The sequence below is a fragment of the Lonchura striata genome, chromosome 8, assembly GCF_050655825.1.
Source record: "Lonchura striata isolate lonStrDom1 chromosome 8, ASM5065582v1, whole genome shotgun sequence".
NCBI lineage: Eukaryota > Metazoa > Chordata > Aves > Passeriformes > Estrildidae > Lonchura > Lonchura striata.
In genome coordinates, this window is record NC_140710.1 from 14,594,710 (window position 1) to 14,622,708 (window position 27,999).

Genomic DNA, 27,999 nt, shown 5'->3' on the forward strand with positions numbered 1-27,999 from the left:
GGACGAGTAGTTCTTGTCTGGCGCGGGGGCGGGTTCACAGAGCAGCGCGCTGATTGCCTGTCCGAACCGCCCATCACCGCCGGCCCCGTCGCCGTGACAACCGCGCCGCGGGCCGCGCCGGGCCGGCCGCGCAGGTAGGGGACAAAGGACTCGGAGGGGACCCGGCGGCGCTGTGGGGCGGTGAGAGGTGCCCAGAGCACACGGGCAGCAGCCGCGGGCACAGCCGCGACTGCCCCGCGCCGCCGCCGCCCCTGAGGGCTGCGCCCAGGCCGAGCGGAGCCGGGCGGCGAGCGCGGCCTGGCCCCGCCGCGAGCCCCGCAGCTGCGTACCAGCCACCCGCGCAAACGCCGGACCGTGATGTCTCCGACCTCCGCTTAAAGAAGTCCTACCGAATGGAAATTTTTACAATATAGCATTGCTGTTTCAAAAGTCGCGACAGCGCAGTATATGTTACTGCTTGCTTCCTGGCGGGACCGTGTTATGACAACTTCTATGTCATATTTAGTAACTTTTTAAGTACCAACCAAATTGTTACGATAGACCAGCGGTACTGGCTCATACCAGAAGTTCTGTCTAGGCAAGATAATAGTAAAGCCATATAAAGCCATATTTCCACCCTTTGCACCCCCCTTCTTAATTTTTTTTTTTTTTTTTTTTTTTTGGTTTAATTTCTACAGCCACATGTATTATGATTATTTTTAGTAACCCTCAATTTTTCATCTGTCAGTTTGCCCTGTTACGTTCTGGAACTGTGTGTTTCTGATAGCTGTCCTGTCCACAGGCAGTATATTTTCAAATTCACACACTTATTGTGCAATGAAACACTTCTGCAGTCCTGTTGCTTGTTCCCAGTTGTTTGTTCCACATCTGTAAGCTCATGTGATGCCAGCTCGATCTCGTGTTAGGACCATGAATCAGCACCTCCTTGTCACTTTCTCGGTGTCCCTTGTGATTTCACTGACTTCTATCATATAATTTTCAGGCTAAAAATAATCCTAGTTTATTCCCAGTAGAAAATATGCTCTATGTCTTCAGTCATCCTTGTTATACCTTTTCCAATTTTTATCTATTTCTCTTTGAGTAAACGAAAGGAGAGAATCAGACCCCAGTATTAGCCAACATTCTAATGAAGTTTTCCATTTTGTTGTCTTATGGCTTTCTTATTAATTCTTAACCTAATTTTACACATATTATACTTACCATCCCAGATACTGTAACTACACCTACTAGTTTCTATCAAATAACAAAATCAACACCAGGTTCAAGTAAGCCTGATTTAATGAAAAGTTATAAATATGAAACCAGGTACATTCAAATTTAACTATTTATATGCTGAAATTATTTGGCAGTTTCCAGAACTTCAGCTTTACTCCTTACAATTTATACAGTGAAGTTGTGTCCAAATATGCACAAGGATTATTAATAATTTTTAATAATTTTGTATTATTTGCTCTTTGTGTAGAGTAAACTAGAATAAATTTAATTAAGGGCAACATTGCATGTGACATTCTGGAGATACAAAGTAATTTTCAAGATGGTATTTTTAACAAGTTCCTAAATGTTTACCAACAGAAATATGTGTTTTAGCTTTCTAGTGATACAACAAAAACAGCAATTAGCACATGGTTTTGATCCTTTCCTTGTAGTGCTTTTGTAAAATAGACATGCATCCAATTCTTCCATCATTCCAAATTATATTAAATTGCAGTCCTAAAATAGTACTGCACACAAAATTGACCTTAAACCATTCAATTAGACAACTAATGAATCATTCTGTGTCCTAAAATTAGATGCAGAACTGATAGCTAATTAGTTTTTGCCTTTTGCAGTGCCTAGCAACTTCACGGATTTGTTTTTAGCTGTAAATGTTTCAGTACATTAAATGATTAGAAGAACACTCTGATCTTATTTTTTCTCTTAAGCCTAATGTACAAAATATTAGAGCCATCTGTAAACAAATTAGGCCATAAAATGTCAAACAAAGTTGTCAAATATTTACCCAGATTTTAGCAATTACATAATGTAACACTGTGTTCCACTGAAAAACTGCTGAAAAACTAGACTTAACATAATTAATGAAACCTAAATATTACTTACTTTCTAAAAATAAAATACATGGTAATATTCATGACAATTGATTTTCAAAAGCAATAACTTTATATAGATTTTACACTTTTAAAATTATATTAAGTGTTGTTTTCAACCTCTTCTCAATCATAGAATCATAAATTTTTATAAACATAATGGAAAGGCATAATATATTTGTGTGTGCCTTGACAAGTCCTTTTTAAATAAGCAGTATAGAAAAACCCCTAAGAGAATAGGAACTAACCACAGATTAAAAAATCAATCATTTTGGTCACATTTTCAAACAGTCCACTAATACAGAATGATTTTTTCATGGCTTTCTTGATAGCGTTTAGTATTTTGTATAAAAACTTAGGGGGGAAAAAAGCAAACCCCCAAACTAAGAGGTAACTACTGAAAACAGTAGCTTTTAATTTACATATTGGGACTTTTGTTCTATTATACTCTTTTGGAAGAGGTGAGGTATGAAAGGCTGCTCCTCAGTACAAATTTGAAAGTTTGGTGTGTGTGTTTCCTGAAGGGAGCGCCTGGAGATTACCATATTCCTATGTAAAAAACAACTTTGCATCTAGGCTTTGTAAATGGCTGTGGGCCTGGCCGTGCGTGCAGAGAAGCTTCTGGAAGCTCTGCCTTCACTTTCTCTGCAGGCCTCCCCTGTCCCATGGCCGCAGGATGATGGAGGGACAGGGCCATAGGTGTTGGGGATGTTGTAAAAGAGGACAAGCACTGTGTCCGTTTCCATCTGCTTTCTGTGTGCACCCCAGAGGGAAGCACCAGCAGTGCCACTGACTGCTCTGTTCATCTGCAGCCCTTAGACAGGAGCACTTTCCTATTAACAAATGCAAATACATGCACCAGGCACTGACACCAGCTTCACCAGCACAGCCCTTCTCTCTATGGTGCTGCATCTACCTCTATGCCTCTTCCTTTCAGTGAAGGAGGGATTCCTGGGACACCCTTTTAAAGAGTTTTAATTGTTTTTATAGGTAAAATATACTTGAAATCCTTTGAAAGGAAAGGGATGTTTTTATTTGCAAATTATTTTACTAAACATAGGATGTGACTTATGTCAGTCTTCTCAGTGTTTCCTCCATTCATGTGACTTAGAGATTAGGATACTCAGAGGAACTCACCCAAAATTTCCAAACTAGCTTTGTTGCAGTGCATAATTATGAAATGGTGGAGTAAGACATTGTGACTGGAATATATATGAGATTGTTCATATTGTCCTTCAACTAATTTCTACAAGAGCTGCCCTCATCTCCTGTCCTGGAGGGCTGTCTCTCTTATACAGAGGCATAAATGTTGGTTTCAAGTTAGAATAGTCATGGAACCCATTTACTAAATATGTTGCAATTTTTATATGTAAAGTATACAAGAAGATAGATAAGAAACAGCTTTTCACAGCTTTCCTTTTTAAATAAGGAAAAATTCATTTCTATTGACTGTCTGAGTTGATGTGCACTCTCAGTGAGGTAGGCCTGAGTGTTTCAGAACTATAAGCTAAGCATACTCTATAGGCTCCTTTGAAAGATTATACATGATTATGTTAAAAATACATATATATATGAAATACATATATATATAATTCATATCTATATATGAAAATATATTGGCTTACACAGAACTATGTTAACAGTGTTTCTACTCCTGTATTAGACAAAAAGACTGTGAGAATGAAGGCAGAAAAAATTCCCAACTTTCTCATTAGATTCATTTATATATGAATGGGGGGGTGTTTAAAAACATCATCCCATGCACAGCAAAAGTTTCAGAATTCTGAAACATTAATTTTCTTTGCTTTTGTATTATCATTGCTTTTTGGAAGAAGCAGAAGATTAAATTGCCACTATTCTTCAGACAGATTAATGAAGGGGACTGCATTTGTCAATGCAAGAGAGATAACCAAGAGAGATTTAAAAAGAGAAAATACACTAACATGCCATGGATGCAGGCTGCCACCTATGATCTGCAAGATTCAGTATGATACAGGAAAGAGTCTAAGGATTTATAGAGTATATTTTTTTCTACTTTGATTGAAGTGGAAAAGAAAAATGAATAAGTGTTGTAAGAGTGTCAGACTGCTCACATTAAAGCCAACACCGAAATTTACCTTGAGTTCATGGGAGGCCAACATGTATCCCAAACCTCAGCTATTCCATTAGGCTATAATTCATGACCTATATCTTGCCATCAGTGGCCATCTAAAATTTAGATCAGAAGCTAAGATTATATTGCTTGCTTCTGGAGTATTTGAGAACTGTGTTACAAAACAGTGAACCGCTGTTTCTCAGTCTGGGTATGCCACTGAATTTGCAAATGTACAGGCCACAGCATGTTTGTTTTAGCATTCACTATTTTTAGGCTGTTCATAAGGAAACTCCCAAGACAGACTATTTATTTTATAAATTCAGCTTTTTACCTTAAGCATCTTGACAGTAAATGTACTGTTCACGTGCACAGACAGTCTGTGGCTCCTGTAAGAGATAATCAGAAATAGTTATGTCATACCAGCATTCCTGAAGGTGCCATCTCTTTCTGTCCTATCTGCATCTGCTTCCTCTTGGTATTGGTAAAATTGTAATAGCACCCAAATACTGTAGGTGCTCTGTAGACATTTAAGAAATGGTTTCTCTCCCAGTCAGTTTACAGTGTTAAAAAGTGTGAACATGGATGAGGGAAGATGAAAACGAAGTGAGAATCCCATTGTCCCTATCCCATCTGAACACCTCTGGCTCTTCAATATTAACACCAAACAATTTTATCACTGCTTAGAGAATTTGGGCCATCCTGATGTAGTTGTTCCATCGGCTGCTATGTGAGCACCTCCCACATGATGGTGCTGTCCAGCCTGAGCAGCGGGCAGGCTGAACTGCATTTCTTCTTGCCATGGAACTGAGTTTCCTGCACTACTGTTCTAATCCTTTCTCCAGATATTGGGATGAAGGAGAGCAAATGAAACAGGAGTAGCCTTCTGTACAATATCATCTCCTGCTGTCTGGTGCTACATTTAATCAGGCATACATCTTCTTTCTGAGCTTGTCATCCACAGAGCTACACAGAAAAATAAACTGCAAATAGAAATGCTTTGTGCAGCTGAGTAATGATTTATACTTACAAACATTGGGACAAGCATTTATAACTGGCGAATTTTCACCCATGATCTTCCCATTTCATCTCAGGTCCTTAGATTTCAGTAAGAGGAACCTCTATCCTAATTTAACCTGCCTCTATTTTGGACAATCAGTGTTCATTTTTAAACACTCTGGGCAAAAGAAATTTTTCCATCTATTACACATGATATGAAAATACAGCTTTTAAAACTATAAAACATACCTTTATCTGCATACGAAATTATTATTATAATGATAAGCTACATAAAGTCTTTTATGGACCAAATTTTCACTCATACATGGTGCATTCTGTTATCTATTTAAAATTATTAATGATACTTATCTTTCTCTAGAGAAATCTGAAAAAATGTCAAAAAAAGTCAAATCCAGCAAGACCAACTCAAAAGGTTCAAAAACACCGGCAAAGAAACAGAAAGGTAAAGCAAAGCTAATGAACCGTGAAAAGGTAAAAGAAACACATCTTGGTATGTAAGGTGCAGCAACAATGAAACAAGCAGCAAACTGGGCTCACGTGAGATCTACCTTACTTATTTTGGCCCCATGCATTTAAAAGACATGAGATCAATTAAAATATGCTATTTTATATAAATAAATGAGAGAGGTAAAATGACTCATTATAATTCTGTAACCAACACTACTGATAACATCATGTCATTATATTTCAGGTAAAAAGGATGAAGTTGATCTTTCTATGGCCAGTATAGGTAAGTGCTATGATGACTGAGCTTTAAAGTAGTAGTTATGGAATACTCAAAGTATTTTGAAGCTTCAGTGTTACTAATGCAGGAAATAAAAAGAAAATATTTTTTTCTGAATGGGAAAAAATAGAAACGATTAAGAAATGCAGCTGTCACAGTAATTACAGTGGCTCTCTGAGTAGCAGGCAGTGCAGCAGGAAACAGGTATGGGTTTTAAAAGAGGTTTTTTTTCTCAGTTTGAGAGGAGTTGGGATAGAGGAAATAAGCATCATAACAGAATTATAGGGTGCAAAATCTTCGCAATTTAGAAATAGTTTAGCAATTGAAAGAAAAACATGAATTTTTTTGTAATTCATTAATCTTTGATCTTTGTCAAACCATTATTAAATTTCATTACAAGATTATTTTAGGAAACCACTTGTGGTTCTTAATTGTAGCTACCAATAGATGTTGATTAGCATCTTTTTTTCTTTGTAGGGGAAAAAATTAACCATTTAAAAGGCACAATTTGCCTTATGTTCAAGTAAAGTTCAGTTTTAAGCATGGCCATAGTTAATGGTTAAAAGTATGCAATTATCCAAATTTATTCTTTTTTCTTAGACACCTAATGATTTCCAATGATTTGTTATTTTCCATATTTCTGGTTGTATTTTTTTTTTCTGGTCTGATTTGTGCAATTATCCCTTGAACATAAATTGATATCAAAGTAAAATTTATCTATAATTTACAGGAACAGTCCAAGGCAGTTACAGCCAGCTACAAGCTGTAATTGGCTTGTAACAATAGAGCTTTTATTGTTAAAAGCTAAAACAGTGTGGCAAACAAGGAATACACACACTAGGTAATTCTAAAATAAACTGTAAATCACTTGTTTTCCTCCATAATCACATGAGCACTGGGTGAAAATTGTTCTCTGGTTAGCATCACCAAAATGGTTAAGCTGCGGTTAATGAAAATGCACAAAAAGTAATCCCTCCGATGATTAAAGTGGTACTTTAAAAAATGTGTTTTCAGTGTTGCAGGAGATAGTAAGAGAGAATTGTACCTCCCCCTACTGGCAAATGAGGTTCGAGCTCTAACAGCTGAAGTACTGCTAGGAATGTGTTGCTGAAAGCAGGAAAACAGCACTGCTGTAAGCAAACACTGCCTGTGCAAGATTTAAACACCGTGCATGCACTCCTTCGGCCTGCAAGTGTTCTTTACTTCTTCCTTAGAGGTTCTTGGTCTTTTGTGAAGTTCTCCTAGCACTAAGGGCTGCTGTCTGTTACAAATGATACAGATACAATTTACTAATAGAAAAATAATGTGAAGCCTGTGATCAGATGTCACACACTTTTTACTGGAAAAGAACATTCAATTAAAATGTTTATAATGTAAGAACTCCAGTATCTGCTCCTTATATTATAGATTCTCTTAAAAATAATATTCTGCAATATAGAATTTTAATTCTTTAGACTGAAAGATGTAATTTTTATTCCAATCATTACTTTGTTTTTAGCTTGGGCTTATAGCAACAGAGCAATGAAAAAAAAATGATACTCTATCTGTCATACTCTGTTTCCTCTTGTAGTGATGTCCATTGTATTCTTGCTTAACTTTAATGCATGTTTGTATTGTTCCATTTGGCAATGAAAACTACATCTCTTTAAAAGAATCTTTTTCAGCATTAGCATTTGTGCACGAGGCTGTACACATGAGTCAGAATTTTAGAACCAGCACCATAAAAGCTTATTGTTACAAACAATAATGTCTAAAACAACCATTACTGCTGGCTTGGATTTTTGAGGTCTGGTGTTAGCAGCAGAGTTTGGACCAGATGACTTGTAGGTCTTTTGCAATCAACATGTCTATGATTCTGTAGTTTTTGGAAGCATCCACACAGAAATCCTGGAAATCTCCAAGATACCAAAAAGGAAAATAATGCAATATTGATTGCAGTTTGTGATGAAAGTGAACTAATGGCAGTGCATGCTACAAACAGATTGTATGTCCTATGAAATAAGTAGTGGACACTAAGTAATCCATACTTGGAACAGTGTAGCATGCACCAGAAACATCAGGCATGCCATTAACTTTAGCAATGACAAGGGTAGAGCAGATGCAGTGGAGTAGCAACACTGAAAGATTTTGAAGGATAAATGTCAGATTCATCAAACATAATGTATTATGCACTAGGATTATGCAGAGATTAAGGAGGATTTATCGTTTTGTTAGTCCTTGTTGTCTTAGATAAGAGATGACTTCTCAAAACATGCTGACACAGCTGGTCACCATCATCATTTGAGTATGTCAGCTTCTCTTCAAGGCATGCACAAAGAGGAAAAACCCCACAGGTGCTGGGAATTAAGATAAAATAATTTAAATTAAGACAAGACACTGAAACAAAGATAGAAAGTATCTGTTATTATCACAACAGCCAGCACATTTCAGTACAGAAAAACAGTACACAGTATACATGTCCCTAAATCTTTTAGTTTCCAGTTCGCCAAAAAGATGAACTAAACTTCTAAGGCAAAAATGTAGTGGCCTTTATGAGGAATGCTCTTACTAGGGCAGCTGAGATGGAGCATGAGTCTGCTAGCAGAGCAGTATAGCAAAGGAGGAGTCTCAGGGGCAGGATTCAACTAGCTGGGCCTAGAGTGATCTTAGCCCCTTAGAGCAGTAATGCAAGCTAGAGACAGAACATGTAATGTAAGAAAAACCAGCGTTATCCACATTGCCTTACTCACATGCAGCTGGCACACACAATAAGGAGAACTACATATTATCCTCAGATTGAGTTTACAGAGCATAGCTGACAGGTCACCTAACTGCATCCAGCCTCTCCCAAACCAATGAAGATGTCCATGCTAGCACAAGGATAAGAAATGTCTTGTTCTGAATTAACCTAACAGACATCATGTGTGTAGAAAACAAGAGCTGTATATTCTCCACAAGAACTGAAAATAAATATTTGACTTTAATCTCAGTGAGCTTGCTTTAGTCTCATTTGATTAGTGAGAAATAATCTCTCCTGCACTCTGAACTCAATGGGGTGAAAGTCCAAAATCAGAAAATCATCCTTACTTGGGAGGAGCCTCGCCTAGAATAAATTTTGGCTTAATATGGTGCTGTCCTACAAGGAAGGACCACGGGGTATTTATTCAAAGGCTTTCTTAAGTCAGAACCATGTGGTTTTGCCCTTAATATATTAAAATATATATTATATTAAAACCAACCCATTAAAGATTTTTCACTAAAGTTGCTAATAACCTGTTCATCAAGAAGAAAAAAAGCCCCCCATACCAGGGAAATCATATTCATTATGTGCAAAATGTTGGGTAGAGTTTTTTCAAATATTAATAAAGTATATCTAATTTGTATTGTGTTTCAATACCAAAAACAAAGGTGAGAGATTAAAAGGCATTATGCTAGAGCCAGTAAAGACATAGAGTTATCAAAGTGTACATGCATGTTTAAACAACACTCTGAAGTTAGCATGCAATTTTGCTTTTTTTCAAAGGCCACCCAGAAATATTTCCTTTGCTTTTGACTGCAATGACCCAAGAAATTTTTAATTTGCAACCTGATGAAGATGTTGCAGAAGAAAATTATTTCAAGTGTATTAAAAAAGAGGACATAATTCAAGACCTGAAAACAAGAGCTAAATCTTCTGATTTCTACCCTCTCAAAAAAGTTGTCCTAGTATGTAGCATATTTCATTCTCACTTTAAGACTTATGCTCTTAGTGTCCATTCTTTTGAAGAATGGGTCTGTTCTTTGACTCTGTGTAAACACACTGATTCTGTAATATCTGAGTGCTAGAGGTCATGGACCATTGTTGACTCGAAGTTTCTCATGGCTTGCCATGCATTTTTTCTATTAACTCTAAATTGAAAATATGTAAAAGTAACATAAATACTATTTGGTTTGATTCTGTGAACTGACAGAGCTTCACATATTTGGCTTCCCCTAATTCATGGCCTATCTGTTGAGAATCATTAAAACTGTTTATTTTCTGTTTAATTGTCTGTATGAAAGATTAGTTTTGTCCCAGAGTTATTTTTATTACAAAATAAACCCCATCTATTCCTTTCAATTGCCACATGAAATTCTCTGCTAAGAATACAACATTAACTTAAGATACTAAATTGGCAATAGTTTTGCCAGTCACAACCTCATGTTTGTTTTTAATATTATTTGTTTTCAGATTTCCACTAATTTTTTTCATTAAAATAGGAATATCCAGGGGAAGAACTCTTGGTAGTTTTTGATCCAGTCTTCCAGTATGGAGAGAACTTTTATATTATTGCTTCTGAAGAAGCCAAGGAAAACTTTCTACAGGTAAAATTTCAAGTATACCAGGGCATTGTTCTATCTATAAATATTTCAGAATCTAGTCTCAAACAAAGATGTCAGGAATGGTATTTTTAAGCACCCAGTATTTTTCTAATGGTTAAGCTGATCATAGAAATATATGTGTATCACTGTGAAAATATATTTTATTCTGAGAAGGGTTAAATTAATTTTTGCATTTTACTTCAGAGGGCCTGTAACCCCCACTGCTGTATTTTTATCATAAGCATTCATTTTCTTTGCTAATAATCAGTTTTCTCAGGCATAAAAATAACAGGAAACAAATATATAGTGTGTTTTCAAAGAAGTATTATACTTATTTTTTCATAATATCTATGAATTTATTCTTAAAATCATGAAAATGTTCTTGAGTTCTAAATAGCTCTAGATAAATAGGACTTGTACACTGCACTGTAGGAGAATGTTTATAGAAGGATTATATAATTTTTCAATATGAGTTTATATGAGTTTGCCATCCAGCATCAGGGAATCAGGAGAAGCAAAAATTAAGAAAAGTAAAATGCAGTTCCAGCTCAGAGAGCCTAATAGAAAAAGATCACTATAAATAGTTTTTATATAAAATTATTTGCTTTCAAGACAAGAGTCTCTATTTAGTAGTTAAATGTTAAATATTATTGGAAAATTCTAATGCACAAATGAACAGGACCTAAGCCAGCCCTGCCCAGGGGCACAGTATACGCAGAGTCACTGCACTGAGACAAAAGTAAAGAATGTGTGAGTGAAGACTGAAACCTGGGTTTCTTGTTAATACTTACATTTCAGTAACAAATTTTTGGAAAAGTACCATTTCTCAGTGTTTGATATCACAGTCTCTAGCAGCTGCAGAAGAAAGAGAAGAATCGGAAGAAGAAAACAGAGTGGAAACTCTGGAAGTCCACAAACCTTGGGTTTCCCTTGGCAGTGAAAAGGAAGTTGAAGAAGAATCTGTTAAAGAAAGGGATACAAAGGTCAGAATCAACAGATGTTAGTCAATTAAATAAATATAAACCCCCTATGTTTATTTTAAGTTCCTTAAAAAAAAAAGTCAGGAAATTGGAAGCTGTAACCCTAGTTTTTCTTGAGGTCTTTCAATAAAACTAACAGAAATAGAGAAATAGCTAAACTTTAAACAAAAGTGCTGCAGAAACTTTTATTTTTGAACTCTGTTCTCTTTAAGTCTTGCAAATAAGGCATGTATCACTTCATTGGATATAACAGCTTCTTAAGGTGTAAGGTCAAAAGTCCTTGCTCAATTTACCAATTGGCCAGATGACGATGGGAGTCATTGCTCCATTTCCATGAAGCTCAGTGAACAGTTCTAGTATATGAATGGCATTTAAGTAGCATGCAACAGTCTAAGTATCCTCAGGTATTACAAGCTGACTTTACAGAAGAACATAATTAATTAATTACATCTACAGATTATATATATATACATAGAGAGAGAGAGAGAGAGAGAGAGTGAGAGAGAGAGAAAATGATATGTCCAAAAACTAGATACACTCACAGTTGTCACCTAACTGGTGATGTGTGGGGCACCTCCAAGTATCTGCCTATTAGTGATTTTTACTCAGTACCTAAGTCCCTCTTCAGGGAAGAATGGCTAAGTTTTGATAGTTCTCAGCAACTGAACATCTTGCTTACACCTAAAAAGATGTCTGATTGTTCTAAAGCTATTTCACAGTCATTCAATTTGACACATTCACAGTCTAAGAATTCCATATTTTGCACTCTGCATTGTTTTCCTTACCAGTTCTGTGGGAAATGCTGGGAAAAAGTACTTGGATATGAAACCCAAGACAAAGCAATACCTCTCTACTGCCAGAAATAAAGTGCCTACTTCTCTTTGTGGGCAGAAGTCAAGACATGTCCCTTCATCCTTCCTAGTTCTCAACATAAGGAAAAGTACTCTGAACTTTTCTGCATATTCTTCAGAGTACTTTTCTCACCCTAGGCACTGAGAGGAAGTTGAAATGCCTCTCCCAAAGTTGAGAATTCCACCAAGAGGGAAGAGCTGAAAATTAGGTCTTGGAAGCCTAAATCAGTATTACATAAGCCTTTCTGCAAATAATTCCTTTAATTAAATATGCAGTTTTGATACTGGATGGATTTGAAAATGTAATTCTTTTGTCCCACTAGCAGTAATCCAAAAATGCTACAACTTCTAGTTTTAGAAATACAAACCTGTCTATTACATATGTAGTTTATTTATAAGAACACTTCAGAATTTCAAAATGCAGAAATATGAGTAAGCTCAACACAGAAATTATTCACTGAACTAATTCTACAATTATATGAATGCAGCCATTTTAAAGAATGAACTTTCCAAAAGCTTTCTTTTCTGCTAGCCATGGAAATGTATCTTTTCCAGATTAAATACAAGATCTCTCGAGTTCGCAGGAAGTTTGGTGCACCCATTACATTTACTGACAAGAATGCTTCAGATGAAAAAGACAGCTATGCTGAATGCACAGCCTATGAAGATGATACTTTTAGTATTAAAATTCTTGAAAGGGATGTGGGGGTGCAAATGGTTCCAAAACTAAGAGAAACTAGTACTCAGACAAAATGGTAAGTATGAGAAAGCATTTATCAGCTTATTTAATTAAGCTATGTACTGTTTCTTAACTAAAATCCTGGAGTTATTCAGTTACAAACTGACTAATATAACAAAATTGGATGCTCTGTTTGCATTTTTTTTCTTAAATGTTTTTTAAAAAGCATCTAGAAAAACTATATATTTAAATTTTACACATTACATATATTTCTGTCTTTGAAATATTTTCTATACTTACATTCAAATTTATTCCAATTGGGTAGGACCTATCCAAAAAATGCATCCACGCAGTATTACCCAAGGCAGTTGTCAAATGAAGAAAAAGCAGAGAGTCTGTCATCTGAGACGCTGAAAAAATTTCTTACAGCAGCACGTTTAAGGTAAAATTATTGCAGCAGAACATTTGAAGACTTACCTGAAATAATACAGAATACAAGCAAGTACTCTTGTCTGAATGGATCATTAGTCTACTGAAATACCAATTTTATTTTTTGTTTATATATACTTTTTTCCTTTTTTATTATTATCATATTAACAAACAATAACTTAATACTTGTTTATGTGAAAATAACCATGAAGTCTATGCTATATGGATATGAATGTTGCCTTAAATAGATTTCAAAAAAGTTGATAGTGATACCTCTTTTCAAACAAACTGCAAAGCTGATCTTTCAAACACTGCCCACTCAAGCAGATGGTTGTGCAGTGAGCAAAGGTGCTCTTCTCCCCATGATTATGCCCTTAGCCATGTCCCATTAAGTAGGACAAGTCCTACTTAATGACAGTTTTTGCACAAAGAATTGGACAATTGCTCTGTACTTGGTCCACAAAAAAACAGAGTTAAATTCTTGATATAGTAGCTATTTCTGTTCAAACAGAAGATTGTTTCCTTGCAGTGATACATCACTGAGGAATTGATACTTGATTTTTTAACTAATGTGATCATAATTTTGTGAAAAACAGAAATTACCTCTTTACAGAAATATTTGTAATTCTACTATTGAGAAATCACATCTGGATTGTTGAAGTATTAACTGTTCTTTTCACAAAACAGAGTAGAAATTGCACTGCAGCAAAATGAAATTATGGACGTTTTTTTTGATGACTGGAAGGCCCTAGCAGAAGACCAAGAAGAAGGCAAGCCAGATGTTTATCTTAAAGAATACCAATCATTTACAGATGTGCAGTACCTCAAGAACAGAAGCATTAGCTGCATTCGCTGGCATCCAACCATTTATGGTAATGCAGTTAAAGTATTGATTTGAGTTTTCAATTCTGGGTCTTAAATGACAGCTATAAAATATTCATCTTTCATAAAATCATCAGCTTTCAAATTTAAAAAGAAATCAAAACTGATTTAGTATCTCTGCTTGAACTGCCAATTTGAGGCAAAATGGAAAATTAGACAAATTCTTTGTAGAATTCTTATGGGCCATGCAAAGTCTTTAATGTATAAGTGGAGATTATAGGCAAGAGAAATTTCCCCCCATGAGGCTCATTTAAGCAGGGTTGTGGTGCCAGACTCTTCAGATGGCTCTGCATACTGTTGTGCTTGTGCCCATGCCTGGCTCTCATGGCATGCCTAGTACTGGTGAGGAATGTCACAGCCACAGTGGGACACGGCTCTGCTGAGTGCCAGGGAGCATCACAAGACACACGAAATGTCAACTCCCGCTCCCTGCTGTGCATTATTGCTCTGCATGGCCAAACCCAAAGGCACAATCAAGTTCTATATAAATGCCCCAGCTCCCAGCATATTACTAACCAACATTGCAGCCTGGGTAAGAAAAACAATTGGGTTACAAAGATTTGTTGTCATGGTGGGTGGCCAGGACTACACACCTGTCACATCACTTCAGGTGCAGTATTACACCATTGAGGAGCATGAGCAAAAAAAAGAGGAGTTTTATCCTGATGCATAAGTTCTGTGACTCATTTTAAAATAACCTAATGTTAAGTAACAAAAATAGCCTCCTTAAAATGGATCTGAAAAAAAAGTAGCATACATGGTTGGTTTATTTGGGGTTTCTTTCCTGCTTGGTGGGTTTTCTTCACTGTATTCAGAAGGTATGAATACAAGTCATTTAGGATAATTATCAATGTGTTGAAAATTGAATTGTCTCTTTTGAGAAAATTTATTTTCTCTTTTGATAAGGGATTATAGCACTGTCAGCAAGACAGCAGTCTTCATACGAAGAACAAGTTAACCTTTCTAATAAATCATTGCTACATCAGCCAGTTATACTTCTCTGGAGTTTGTTTCACCCTCTCTGCCTCCAGGTATTTAATTATGACTTTAAATATGCCAAGTATTTAAATAACATGAGAACAAACAAATAGTGTGACTATTTCTAAACTATCTTGTTTTTCTTCTCTCTAGTTGGTGTTGAAGGCTCCTGAAGACATTTGTTGCTTTCAGTTCAGTCCACATGATCCAAATATCATTGCTGGTGGCTGCATTGATGGACAGGTTTTTCGCTTTTGAAGAATAAAATTGCATATTTCTGTATTTTCTTCCAGTATAAGAATAAGGGTGAAGAGATATATTCAACATCTAAAGTAACACGTAGAGACAGACAGAAGACAGATATCACAGAGTCTTGAAACTCTCTTATCCTGGACTGAAGTTATGATTATTCCATAGCTGCGCCATTACTGTACAATGTTTCTTTGTAGTACTGATAAATGGGTCAAGTTGTAAAGACTTGTTTGTAGAGACAAATGTAACCTTTTTTCTGATTGCATCAAGCTGAAGAGAAGATACTTTAAGGACTTCATAAATTCTAGTGCAGAAAGTGAATTTCTTCTGCTTCCTCAAACCTCCATGATTTGAAAAAAAGTGTATTAATGCACAGCATATTAATACACATATACAAATATAATTTTTAATATAGTAATTTATCATTGTAGGTTGTATTGTGGGATATTTCTAAACATGAAGAAAAGCTGGAAAGTACAAAGCCTGTTCCTGATGAAATCATTGACTCGTCTGAGGGTGAGCCAGGTGCAGCAGCAGCAGTGGTGATTGAGGTAATTCTGGGGCTGGTGGTTGGATGTGGTGCACAGGGGTTCCCCAGCAGTGAGCATTGGCAACACAGAACACCAGCTGAATCCTGGGCTGCATCCAAAGCGGTGTGGCCAGCAGGGCAAGGGAGGGGGTTCAGCCCTCTGCTCTGGTGAGGTCCCACCCAGAGCACTGCATCCAGCTCTGGTGCCCCCAACACAAGAAGGACATGGAACTGTTGGAGCAAGTCCAGGGAAGGACCACACAGTTGATAAGAGCACTGGAGCACCTCCTCTACAAAGACAACCTGAGAAAGTTGGGGCTGTTTAGCCTGGAGAAGAGAAGGTTGCATGAAGGCCTCACAGCAACCAGTATCTGAAGAGAATCTAGAGGGAAGCCAGAGAAGGACTCTTGGTTTGCAACTGTAGTGAAAGGACAATGAGTAATGGGAAAAAATTAAAAGAGAGAAAATTTAGGTTATATATTAGGAAGAAATTGTTTACTTTGTGAGGATGGTGAGACACTGGGACAGGGAGGCTGTGGTTGTCCCAGCCCTGACAGTGTTCAAAGCCAGCTTGGATAAGGCCTTGAGCAGCCTGGTCTAGTGGGACATGTCCCTGTCCATGGCTGGGGCCTGGGACTAGATGATCTTTAAGTCCATTCCAGCCCCTTAACATTCTATGATTCTATGAAATCAAGGCAACAGCTGTTAATATGGTAAGAGCTTCTACTGTAAGTATATTGCAGTGTATCTGTGTTGTCTGTGGAGGAAAAGCAGGTGAGGGTATCCTGACTCAAAAGAGAGGACAAGATATCCTTTGCAATGAGACACTAGAAAGGATAAGAAACCTGATGAGTTCATTAAATCAAGCCATTATCACAATTATCAAGTATGATTCCTACCTGATTAGTACAGCTAAAAAGGTTTTTTGCATTTTGTGCAACTTACAAGTCTGTTATTTAATGGGCACCAATAGACCGTCCACTCTTAGCTTACAAAGCCTGTCAAATACAGATATTTGTTATTGAAAGCAATACTGAAAGTATTCTAGATGTTTATGAACAGAGAAGCAGAAGAAAGCCCTAAGAGAGGAGACATTAATCATGTCTGCATGTCTGTGGAGGCATGTTGGAAATCTTTTTAGAGCTTTATATCCAAAGGCCTGTTTTGATGCTTTGCTTTTTTTTTTTTTTTTCCCTCAAGTGGAAGGTATTAGACCCCTAAAAATTTCTATAAACTGATCTAAAATACATGAAAAAGTGTTAACAGAATGCAAAGTAACCTTTTATTCTTTGATAGATCTATTTTATTTTGAAAACACACTAAGATATCTTTTCTTCAAACATTTCTAGCCATCACCTAAGCAAGTCCAGCAGAGTAGCACAGAGCCACCTCTAGTGAGACACTGTGCAGCCTCTTCCACACCATATTGTCATACAAGGCCAGCAGAAGATGTAAAGTGGCTACCATGTAACTTTGAGGTGAGTTTAAAATTTCACTTCTTTTTATTGCTTTTCTAATCTACTACCTCATAAATCCTAATGTAAACTAAAGAGAAAAATACTAAATAGTTAATATTTGTATTAATTATTTTTCACTGCATTTAGTAAACACTTATAATCTGGTGCCTCTTGTCATGTTGATTGTGCTTTACAGCTGTGCTGTGCTTAGTCTGATATGAATCTGCTAGTACTGGAAAAAATTTCCTTAACTTTACAGAAATGTATAATGCAAAATTATAGTAAGCCTTCCGTATTGAAAATATATTTAATTTCTACTATGAGCAATCTAGCCTGTCACTAAGAATTCCAAGAAGTAACTTCAATTACCTAAACATCTGGATACCCAAGAATGGTGTTATTGTAGTCACTTAAATTTTTTAGATGCTGTCTGACTACTCAAAACGTACTTTTTCCATTATGGTTTTAAAGCTTCAAAGTACTTAGAGTCTATAGGGTGCTGATTTACTATCAAAGTATTGCAAATTAATTTGAAATGCAAATGCAAGTCAAATGCAAAATAATGAAAAGCAGGCCAAGAAGAGGAAAATGGAAATCTTTAAAAGGTTAATGGAAATTATATATTAATAAATTCTTGAAAAAAAAATTAGGACTTCAGAGATACTACAGTCCTTAGTGGCGTTTCCAGAAATTGAGAAAAGGGGCACACATATATCATCAAATGTCAGCTGATCCCAGTGTTCATTATTAGTTTATACAGTAGTAGTCATGGATACTAACTGGTACCAGATGTAAAGATTGAAGAAAGGGGTTGGATAGCAGAACATTGTTGTGGTTTTTGTTGTTTGGGTGGGGTTTTTTAGTCAAAGTTTAGGCTCAGAAGGCTGTTTTTGTGTTCATCTGGGATAACAGATACAGGAGACCCATGCTTAATAAATAACACTGACAAAGGAGTCACTTTGCCAGTATTTAGCAACATGTACTGGGACATACTTTTTGTTATATAAACATGGAATATATGTCAGCCTTTGCATGACATAGCAGGTTTTATGGCACAGTTCCTAAAATAAGCAGCTTTATAATTACATATTAATGAAAAATTATTGAAAGTTATATCCAGATCCTAATTCAGCTTTGCCTGGCTGCATTACTACCATTGTGATTCCAGATAGACAAACTCATGAATGAAAATTAGAGTAGGCCCAATTTGGCTTGAAAAAAAATTAGCTGAAATTTTGCCACATACTTCATAAGCACAGTTTGTGCCAAAATATGTTTGTTTTTTATATACTAAAGTTAGATTTGATTAGCCTTGTTACCCCTGATACCTTTCTTTTATTTTTCTGAGTAATTAAAATTAATTTGCTATAAACCAATAACGACTTAGTAAATGATAAATAGTATAAAATCTGCATGACCCCACACATACAAACTAAACTATTAATAATTAACATTTGAAGGCACCATTACAATCCCATAGTGAGGTCTTGCCAAGTGATAATTTAAGATAGATGACCCATGGTGTAAACTTGGCAAAGACACATCACTCCCACTACATTGAACTGTTGGAGATAAATTTCTCAATTACTGGCTTTTTTGTTAAGCTGCATAAAAGAAGTTACAAACATGGCAAATTAAAGAGGGTCTGATTTGCAATGGTACCAGTAAGTATTTATCCTGCTAAGTTAATTTAGAATTTTAGGTGTGTAGCAGGCAAAGCTGGTATCAGTTCACTTGAAGCATATTTGTAAAATACTTTGACTTTATAACTGCAAATTAATGAGTCTTGATTTTCAAACCTTAGCCAAGCAGAAACAGTGACTTAATTTCTAGTAGCCTGTTTTATGTGTTGAAGTACTTGCATATCAGAGTGTGATTTTTGTCTTTCATCATCTTCTTCCCTTGTAATAATTATTACTGTTATTTTCAGGAAAACCAAAAGGGTGGTACTTCTGAAACCAAAGATGAAAAAAAACTGCAGCTTGTAACCTGCTCCCCTGATTGGTATGTACAATACATACTCTACAAGACATCTTCCACTTTCCTTTGAAAAGCTTTATGAGGTAGAATCCATTATTTAACTGGCACATTTCTGGGTTCCCATCAGTGTATCCTGAATAGCTGAAATTCTGTATGCAGAAGACAAGCACTTTGCATTCTTGCCCAGTTAAACTTTTTACAGTAAAGGCATTGAGAGTTTGTTAACTGAAACTCCTTGCATATATATATATATATATATATATATATATATGTATATATATATATATATATATATTTCGTGTATACTCTCTGCAGAAGAGTGTTGATCACACATGCATTAGCTTGGAAAGCCACATCCCCACACTTATATTTGTTTTTGTGACATGCACAAAAAGCTGTTGAAAGATTCTAAGCCTTATTTCTACAGAAATACTGGAAACTATCTAAAAATTTGGAGACTTAGCTGGCAGAATTACTCTTTGTGAATCTCCTCTTTTGTGGACCAAATAGACATGAGAGTTATATTATTATTCTGTATGAAAGACTAGCAAGGGGGCAGAATGCAAAAAGTGGAAATAAATGTTTACCTTTCATGATGTCAGGAGCTTTAAGGCTTCAAGGCTGCATGGCTGGGCTTAATCATCAAAGGGAGTGTCAGAGAGAGCAAAATTTTATAAGGATGCTAAGTTATTTTTCCTAATCAAATAAGAGAGAAGAATTTGAAGAATTAAATGAGAAGTGGGATTGCAACTGCAATTCTTAATAAGTTTGCAGTGTAATGCAAGTAATACACATAGAAGAAATTATTTTAACTACTCACGCACCAGGGCTCCAAATTGAAAATATTTTGAAGTCAAGAACAGAGAAGTCACTGTAATGTCATACTTGAAGAGCACAGGTCCCTGAGCAACCCCTGTTAGAAAACGGAAAGAGATATCAGCAATGAGGAAAGTTTCATTGGCTATATCAAAACTGTGAGTGAATGTCCAGAGTAGAACAAAAGGAACAGTTAGAGGGCTGAAGATTCCAAGGAGGTGACAAATACAAGTGGGACCATTTGCCTTGATCATCAGCAAATTAATTGGTACACACAAAAATTGGGACTGATCTTCAATGTGAGTTACTGAATTACCTGCTACAGTCTTCAGGAACTTCATCCAGGCAATGCCAGTAGGTTCACCCAATAACTGTCCATAGACAAACTATGAATAGTATCTAGCTGCTTTGGTATAATAAACTAATGAAAGGGTGAATTAAGAAATATATTTCATCATTTGCAAAAGAAGCAATTAATTATCGAGCCTTTGTCTGATTTCAGAGTCTCTACTGTTATTTAAGGCTTGAAGAGAAAAGGTTTAAAAACCTCAAGCTTTAAAATGGAAAGAAAATTGCATGTAGCTGCAAATCAAAACACTATTAAAAATACACTATACAATTATTTTGCAGCTCAATATTGTTTTGGGATATTCCATCCATTGAACGTCGTGAACAATTTTTATCTCAGAAAATAAAGGAGGAGAAAAGATCTCACATGCCCCCTGGTCCAAATACTGATGAGGATTTAGATCTCTCCTGGAAACCACTCATAAAGGTAGTGTCCACAAATACAGAACACAGGGATTGAGCCAAACTGTAAATATGGCCAGAACTCCAAAGGAACATATTTTGCGTCCCAATTCTATTTTTTCTAGAAAATTGTGACTTCCTTGTGATTTTCTTTCTGATTATGAAATTAAATACTTCAACATTCCTTTGTAACTTCAATAAAATGCATTTTGAGAAGCTAATTAATGAGTAACAGCACAACTGCTTCTAAAAAACTGCAGTAGGTGCAAAAGCAGTTGTGTAAATAGTGTAAGTTCCTGTCAACCTTTTCAGATGCTCTGCTATCTCAGTGGGTCCCAAACAGTGCAAGATGGTCATGGACAGCAGAACCATAATTGCTAGCAAACCAACATTCAGTCTCATGAAAACAGTCATAACAGTTGCTGAAAAAAAGTGAGGATGTTAGGTAAGAAAAAGAAGTTATAATTTTAGGTATGCTGATCTGTGCTGCTCAGAATACCTGCAGCTGACAGTTTTTGAACAAGCATGACCACTGGAGCTGGGCTGTTTGGGCTTTTTTAGAAACAAAGCAAAATTCTTACAGGAAGAAGGTAACACATTTTTTCCATGCTTGTATGTGAGGCAGCAAATACTGTTTGTGGAGCATTACAAACACACTGCAAAGATCTGTTCCATTACAGCAGAAAGTCGTTTAGACTTGTACCTCAAAGATCTGACAAAACGGTTTAGCAAATGCACTTCTTCCTGAACAGATAAATCTGCGTGAAAGGGATAACAACACAGAGTATGGTCCCATGAGAATCAGTTTAAGGAAACTGCAGTATCGTTACAAACCCCCAGGTAATATTTTTATTACACCTTACAGAGGAAAATGTTTTTAATAAGCTCGTATTTCAGTATAGACATAATAAATGCTGAGCAACAAAATGCTGTATAGCTAAACACAGCTGGAGAAAAATATTTCTTAAGTATAGTGGTATTCAGTGCGTGATGTACATGTACTGACTATGAAGAAATGTACATGTAAAAATCCAAACTGAGCAATTAATATACACAATGACTCTATCCAGTTTCACTTAAAAGCCTATGCAAATCCCTCACACAATCTCTTTATCCCTGAAACAATATGTCCTTTTCAGCCATTACAGAAAACTATTTTTAGAAACATAATCCATTCCCTGGAGCAAAGATGTTAGCTCCTGGTTGTGGCAGCTATGGGTGATGTGTAAGGGCAGCTCCACAGAGACACTGGTGCTGTGTAAAACTGGCACAGGACAGGATGCTGCTACCCTAACAGTGTCTGGATATAAGAATCACTGACTTCAGAACTGCAGCAATGGGGAGACTCCAGCAGGAAACAGCAAACCTACAGAACTGCTGCTTTACTTGGCAGTCTTTCTTCATATCTCTTCTTGAAATTCCCCTTATCAACAAACTACCTTTACAAGACCAAAGGATTTGCTTGGTCTAATAAATTCCAGAGTGTAACAAAAATTTGTCACTGTTGTTTCCCAGGGAAGGTGAGATCTCGGAGCACACTGAGGGCACCCATCAAGGAGAGCCCATATACAGAGATGAGTGTTTCTTCAAGCAAAAATCTGGAACTGTTAGACAGTATATCCACAGACTTTTTTGTTGGGAATGAAGTACGTGAAAATAATGTATTGCCAATGAAAATGTTAATCCAAGATATCTGAAAAACTGAACAGTTAAATAAGTGTTTTACAAATGTATGGACTTGCACATTTTCTTCAGCTATAACTAAAATTATGTCTCTGAATATGCCACCTTTTACTTCTACTTTAATACATTATTAATATTAATTAATTATATTATTAATACATTAATAATAATTTTAGCTACATGCTTAAAAATAATAAACCTCCAATATTCAGTAGACTATGAACCCTTACTTCAAGAGCAGAATTAAAAGACATTTCCACAATATAGTTGAGCTTAACCAGCTATTAGGAACCAAAGAGTATTTCCTTATTCCAGAACACATAATATTAGTAATTTTTTTTAATGTCTTCCCACATGTCATGTGAAAACATTTATTCTACAGTTTGCCCCCCAGTTTAATTTCCCCTTTGGAAATTCCAACTATTCATAGCCTGCTACCTACCCTATGCTACTAAAATTCGTGGGTCTTTCCCAGTTCTGAGTTCATATGGAAATGAAAATCAGGCTCCTAGCTACCTTTTTGCTGCCAGTCAGCTTTTCCCCAAATATTGGAGCAAAGCAGGAACTATCAAAAACAAACACCTAATTCTGCAGGAAGAATTGCCTACATACATCATGGCAAGTAAAGCAGTTCTGGCAATACATAACCAAAAAATGGTGATGCAAAATCATACTGTGTTTTCAGTCATTGGCTCTAAATTCAGGTTTTAATTTAACTCAGATCATATTTGATGATGGTGATGCCTTTCCCTGGTCCTAAAAATCGGGAGCCAGACAGGGTTAAGGGAGAAGGGGTTTTACCTCAGTATTTAATAAGGATCTCACTGCACCCCTTGCCCAGGGTGGGATGCAGTGCAATGCACACACACAACAGATCTCATATACAATTTATAGACCTTCCAAATTGGCTTATCCCCAGTGGGAGGCCTGGATGAATGGCGTGATATTCCCCTATCTGAGGAATTCCCTCTGGATGGGCCAAATCTCCAGTTTACAGGATGTTCTAGAGAAGACCTTGGTTTCCCAAGACAACGTAGGGTTTTCCAGCCTCCTGCTACAGGGCCTTTAGGATATTTGGTCTCCTGGCCTAACAGAACACTAGGACTATGCTAAGTTATTAGACTTAAAGAATTACAAGTATGCATGCTAAAAATACTAAGGTTACATCAAAGTTATATAAAAAGTATATAAAAGAAAAGGCAAAACATCATCTTGGCATCAATGGTTATAATTAAGAAAAGTCCCAGCTTAAAAGCAAGTCACTTTGAAATAAGCCACCAAGTTCTAACATTAGCATTTGCTTGATTTTCTTTGGCATTACAGGATGGAGAAATTGTTTATTCTGAGTGGAAAAAGAAAATTGATACGAATACAGCAAAACCAGTTAGTAAGTTCAAGTTTCTCAAGAATTGTTTAAGATTTAATATATTGCTAACTTTAAAATATTTGTGTCTATACTTTGTCTTTCTAAGGTTCTTACTCATAGCTCTAATAATCTCTCTCACTGATAACACCTGAATTTAACAGTACACCCTCGAAAGTGCAAGCACTTTAGCTGGCATGAGAAAATAGCACAAAGATATTGGTACAAATCATGGAAGTAACTAGATTTGTGGTAAATCCAATTCCTGTACCTTGTGAGTAAAAAAAAAAGAGGCTGATATCTTCCAGGCCTGTGGTATGTCCTGCACTCTTGTTTCTTGATCCCTAAGGCACTAGTAACAAGCAGCTGCCTTTTTCCTCCATTAGGTCAGAAGCACTCCCAGAAATACGCTCTCCACACCGAAACTATCAACACTCTCCAGAAATCTCCATTTTTTAAAGACATCTTTCTAAGCATTGGAGGCCAGAAGTTTGCCATTTGGAAAGAAGGAGTTACAGTAAGTTACTTTAACACAGCTGTAATATTTGTGATAGGTATACAAGTCAGGCTCAGAGACTGTATTTTCAGAAACATGTAAGTAATGAAGCTTCATATCTTAGAAACAAAACAGATACAAAAGAAGCTTTACATCTTCTTCACATCAGAAAACTATTTTAGATAAATCTTAGTAAACTTGCCTTTTACAGAAAAAGTGAAGTGACTTTCTTAAATTCCACCCTTGTAAAAAGCATAACTTCCCAACTATTCATTTCTCCTGCTAGAGAATTGCCTGCTGAACAAATCTGAAGAACTTGTATTTTAGGACAAGGTTTCCTCATCACATGAAAACAAAGAAACATGGGGGGTTTTTTTTTAAGTGTCTCATGCAGGAACCCAGGTTAGTTGCACCTGACAAAATCTCCAGACCACAGTTTTTCACAGCAGACAGACAGATTACCTGAAGAGACTGGAAATGAAATACCAAGTTTTTTACTTCCCTACAATCCTTTTTATCTGCAGCAGGTAGCAGGAATTTTGCCATTGATACAATTTTTGTAATGGAACAATTAAAATTGTGAGCATTTTCCAAAAACAGAAGATCTAAAGTAGTGAGTTGATGGTACTGTTTGATTGTCTGGTCTATCTTTTTTTTTTTTTAAAAAAATAAGAATGGACCAATCCTTCAGTCAAGCTGCTCTGCAGGAAGATACACTGCGGGACAATGGTCCTTAACAAGACCAGGAGTTTTCTTCATTGGCAGAGACAATGGAATTATAGATATTTGGGACTTACTGAAGAAAACTCATGAGCCATCTCATTTCCAGAACATCTCCAAATCAACCATCACTTTCATCAGCCCCTCCAGTGCCTCAGGTATGTGTATGGTGATTGCACTTTATTGTGCTACCCTATTTGCAAAATGGCCCAAGACACAAATATTACAAATGATCTTATATAAGATCTTATATACTTTCACAAATTGAACAATATACATACAAAAATAGATACATCAGTTCTTAGTGTGCTACCGTGGCATAAAAGCAATTGAAAATATTTCATTTTTAAAAAGTCTGTTGAAAGAAAATCTTTAAAGGGATTAATAAAATAACAGAGCAAAAAGCTTGGTTTTTTTGCTGCAGTGAACAACAAACTAAAAAGACAAGGAAAAAAAAAGAATCCTCTGTAGCTTGTCTCTGGGTGGAGGTTCACATTGCTGTTGGAATTTGGATTGTTTATACTTTTTTTGTCAAATATCTTTCAGCAGAGCAGCATTTTCTGGCTGTTTCTGACAATCTTGGAGTTCTGCATATTTTGGAAATCTGTCAAACATTATGTCACCCTTCAAGTAATGAGGTTAGTAAGAATTTTTATTAAATATCTTTGACACTTTATCCTGAAAACTCCAACACAGAAACAAGTCTGCCTAGACAAAAATGCCTTCAAATGGCAATTAATTTGAGATCAGACTAGCCATATTCTCCAAAGATCACCTGTAGCCAAACTGGCTTTGTACAGAATTTAGATAAGAGTCAACTAAAGGAAATCTCAGTGACAGGTGGCAGAATTCCACTGTTCCAACCTGGCTACATGAAAACACAATTAAGAGGTCAGCATTTTTTGCCACATCCATAAAATGACACCTTTCACACAGTAAAACAATGTTTTAGAGTGCATAGTAATGTATATATAATGAATTCCTTTTTCTTTACACCTTCCTGTCCACATTTGTGTTAATTTTTTTTTCCTTTTAATTTGATAATTCAATTTACATGTCTTTATATCTGGTTCTAGTTCAGTGAGAGCATGTTTTGAAAACTGTTACTAACATTCCCACTCCTTCATGCTCTTGAAATAAGGACTACCTGTAACCAAAGACCATGGGAATAATACAAGCAGTTTTAATTTCCTTTTTTTTTTACGTAGTTTTCAGTTTTTCTTTTCCTCCACCTCCCAGCCAAAGATCCAGCTAGTGTGTCAGTCTAGCAGTCTTGCCTGCTGCCTAGTCTGTTACTCCATCACAAAATTATCTTCCCATTCTATTGCAGTTTTATGTTTATGTAAGCACTTAAATAGTTTATAAACATCCCATAAAGGTTTGCCAAGCACAGAGATGCAGTAGCAATAAAACATCATGTCAGCAGCTTCATTTTAGCAAAAATAACTGCTCCAAAGCAAGGCAGGAGCTAACTGAGTGATCTGAGGAAACACATTGCTTCTGCACAGATTACCTGTGCTTTGGAAGAAAACTCTATAGGGTGCTGCAGAATTATCAACCAAAGAACAGTCACTAATGTTTAGATTACGTTTGTTGTAACCAAAGTATTCACTGAAAAATACTAGGCTGTTGAAGAGACTAATAAAAACTAAAACACAGAAACCCAGATAAAATAAATACATAATGTACTACTGAAGTATGGTAGTTTATGGTTTCTTTGTGCCTGAAGTTGGTCACATCTTTGTATTGTTTTGCTGCAAACTACTGGGATAAATAAGGATATTTGTATTTCCAATTTAGATAAAATATTAATACCATTCAGATCATCAGCAAGAGATCTGTGTCTCTGAGCATGTAATGACCCTTGTTTGTCACTGTGTTTACAGCATGCCAATGTACTTGATTACTTTGAAAGAGAAGTTAAATATCTGAAGTACTGTGAAGAGGAGTTTAAAGAGTATGAAAAATTTCAAGCCAAAACAGAATTGAAATTGAACTGGAGACAGAGAGACAGAAAACAGTATGTTATACTTGGAATTAAGAAAATTTTCTATGTTTCTTTTTATCTGTATTGCTAGAGAAGATTTTCCACAAAAAATCAGGATGGACAGAATCAGAATGGTTTAGCAGCTCTTTATTTCATATCTACGGTTCTTAAGAATGGAAAAGATGGTCCCAGTTATGTGGTACATTTCTTGGTCAAATTAACCCTCTGCACTGGAGCATTAGAGCCTATGGACATTTAACAACTATAAATTTTCATTTTACACCCATTGCTTGTTCAAAGACTTACATTTTGTCAGCTGCCCTATAAACATTGCTCCTTAAAGCCAGGATGGATTCCTGCCTTCCATTCTTTACATATGAATTTTGCCTATCCATTCTTTGGTAAATGGTTTAATAATACTGAACTGCTATAATAACTAAACTGCCATTTCTTTGGTTGATTGATGTAGCCCATGGTGATGCCTATTTTCATTAATTTGTGACAGCAGTGGCACAATCCACTGCAAAGCAATGGGGTCACATACAGGTTTCAAAGCTTAACAGTGCATTATTGCCTGGTATGTTTTCTTTTCTTCAGTGTATGACTACAGAAAACTAAAGAGATGGAGGATCAAGAAAATGCACATTATACTGTGTTTCTAGAGCTGGAGAAGCAGATGGCAATGGATTTAGAAACAAGAAACACTTTCCCCACTGGATGCTTAGAGCTCATTATCACCTCTAGAACCAGCAAACTTCTTATTGAAAAACTTCTATTTCAGCAGAACATGTTTAGCTTTGGAAATAAAGAATTTTACAGTGAGAGATTATTGTTTCATTAACCTTATCTATTTGTTTGCTCACAGTGTGGTTAAAGAACAATTGATTTGGACCTAGTTTCCCTGCTGTTTTTACGTAATACAGGAAA

General features: G+C 36.2%; 1 protein-coding gene across 8 annotated transcripts; it reads left to right on the forward strand.

Annotated features, from left to right (window-relative positions):
* The first annotated feature begins 54 nt into the window (after nt 1–54).
* Nucleotides 55–27,895, forward strand: DNAI3 (dynein axonemal intermediate chain 3). Of its 8 annotated transcripts, XM_021526832.4 has the most exons (23): nt 70–134; nt 5,555–5,638; nt 5,888–5,926; nt 9,423–9,604; nt 10,139–10,243; nt 11,086–11,223; nt 12,627–12,826; nt 13,076–13,192; nt 13,867–14,051; nt 14,968–15,092; nt 15,193–15,282; nt 15,723–15,842; nt 17,170–17,298; nt 19,208–19,281; nt 20,704–20,848; nt 21,576–21,663; nt 22,339–22,469; nt 23,830–23,893; nt 24,256–24,386; nt 25,039–25,243; nt 25,632–25,723; nt 26,972–27,105; nt 27,670–27,895. In XM_021526832.4, the coding sequence occupies exons 2-23, from the start codon at nt 5,569–5,571 to the stop codon at nt 27,674–27,676; spliced, it is 2,571 nt and encodes an 856-aa protein (XP_021382507.2). In that variant the 5' UTR covers nt 70–134; nt 5,555–5,568; the 3' UTR covers nt 27,677–27,895. The 8 variants fall into 8 exon arrangements, with proteins under 8 accessions (XP_085441917.1, XP_085441919.1, XP_085441914.1 ...); XM_085585793.1 differs by lacking the exon at nt 5,555–5,638 and having other exon boundaries at nt 63–134; XM_085585788.1 differs by having other exon boundaries at nt 69–134; nt 26,972–27,895.
* The last annotated feature ends 104 nt before the right edge of the window (nt 27,896–27,999 follow it).

What these genes read in the sequence shown, in the direction of transcription:
- DNAI3 (XM_085585788.1), top strand. Translation starts at nt 5,569, where the DNA reads ATGTCAAAAAAAGTCAAATCCAGCAAGACCAACTCAAAAGGTTCAAAA. An exon ending in CTCTCAAAAAAGTTGTCCTA is followed by an intron (nt 9,605 to 10,138) that starts GTATGTAGCATA and finishes TCATTAAAATAG; the next exon opens with GAATATCCAGGGGAAGAACT. An exon ending in TTTGGAAAGAAGGAGTTACA is followed by an intron (nt 24,387 to 25,038) that starts GTAAGTTACTTT and finishes TAAAAAAATAAG; the next exon opens with AATGGACCAATCCTTCAGTC.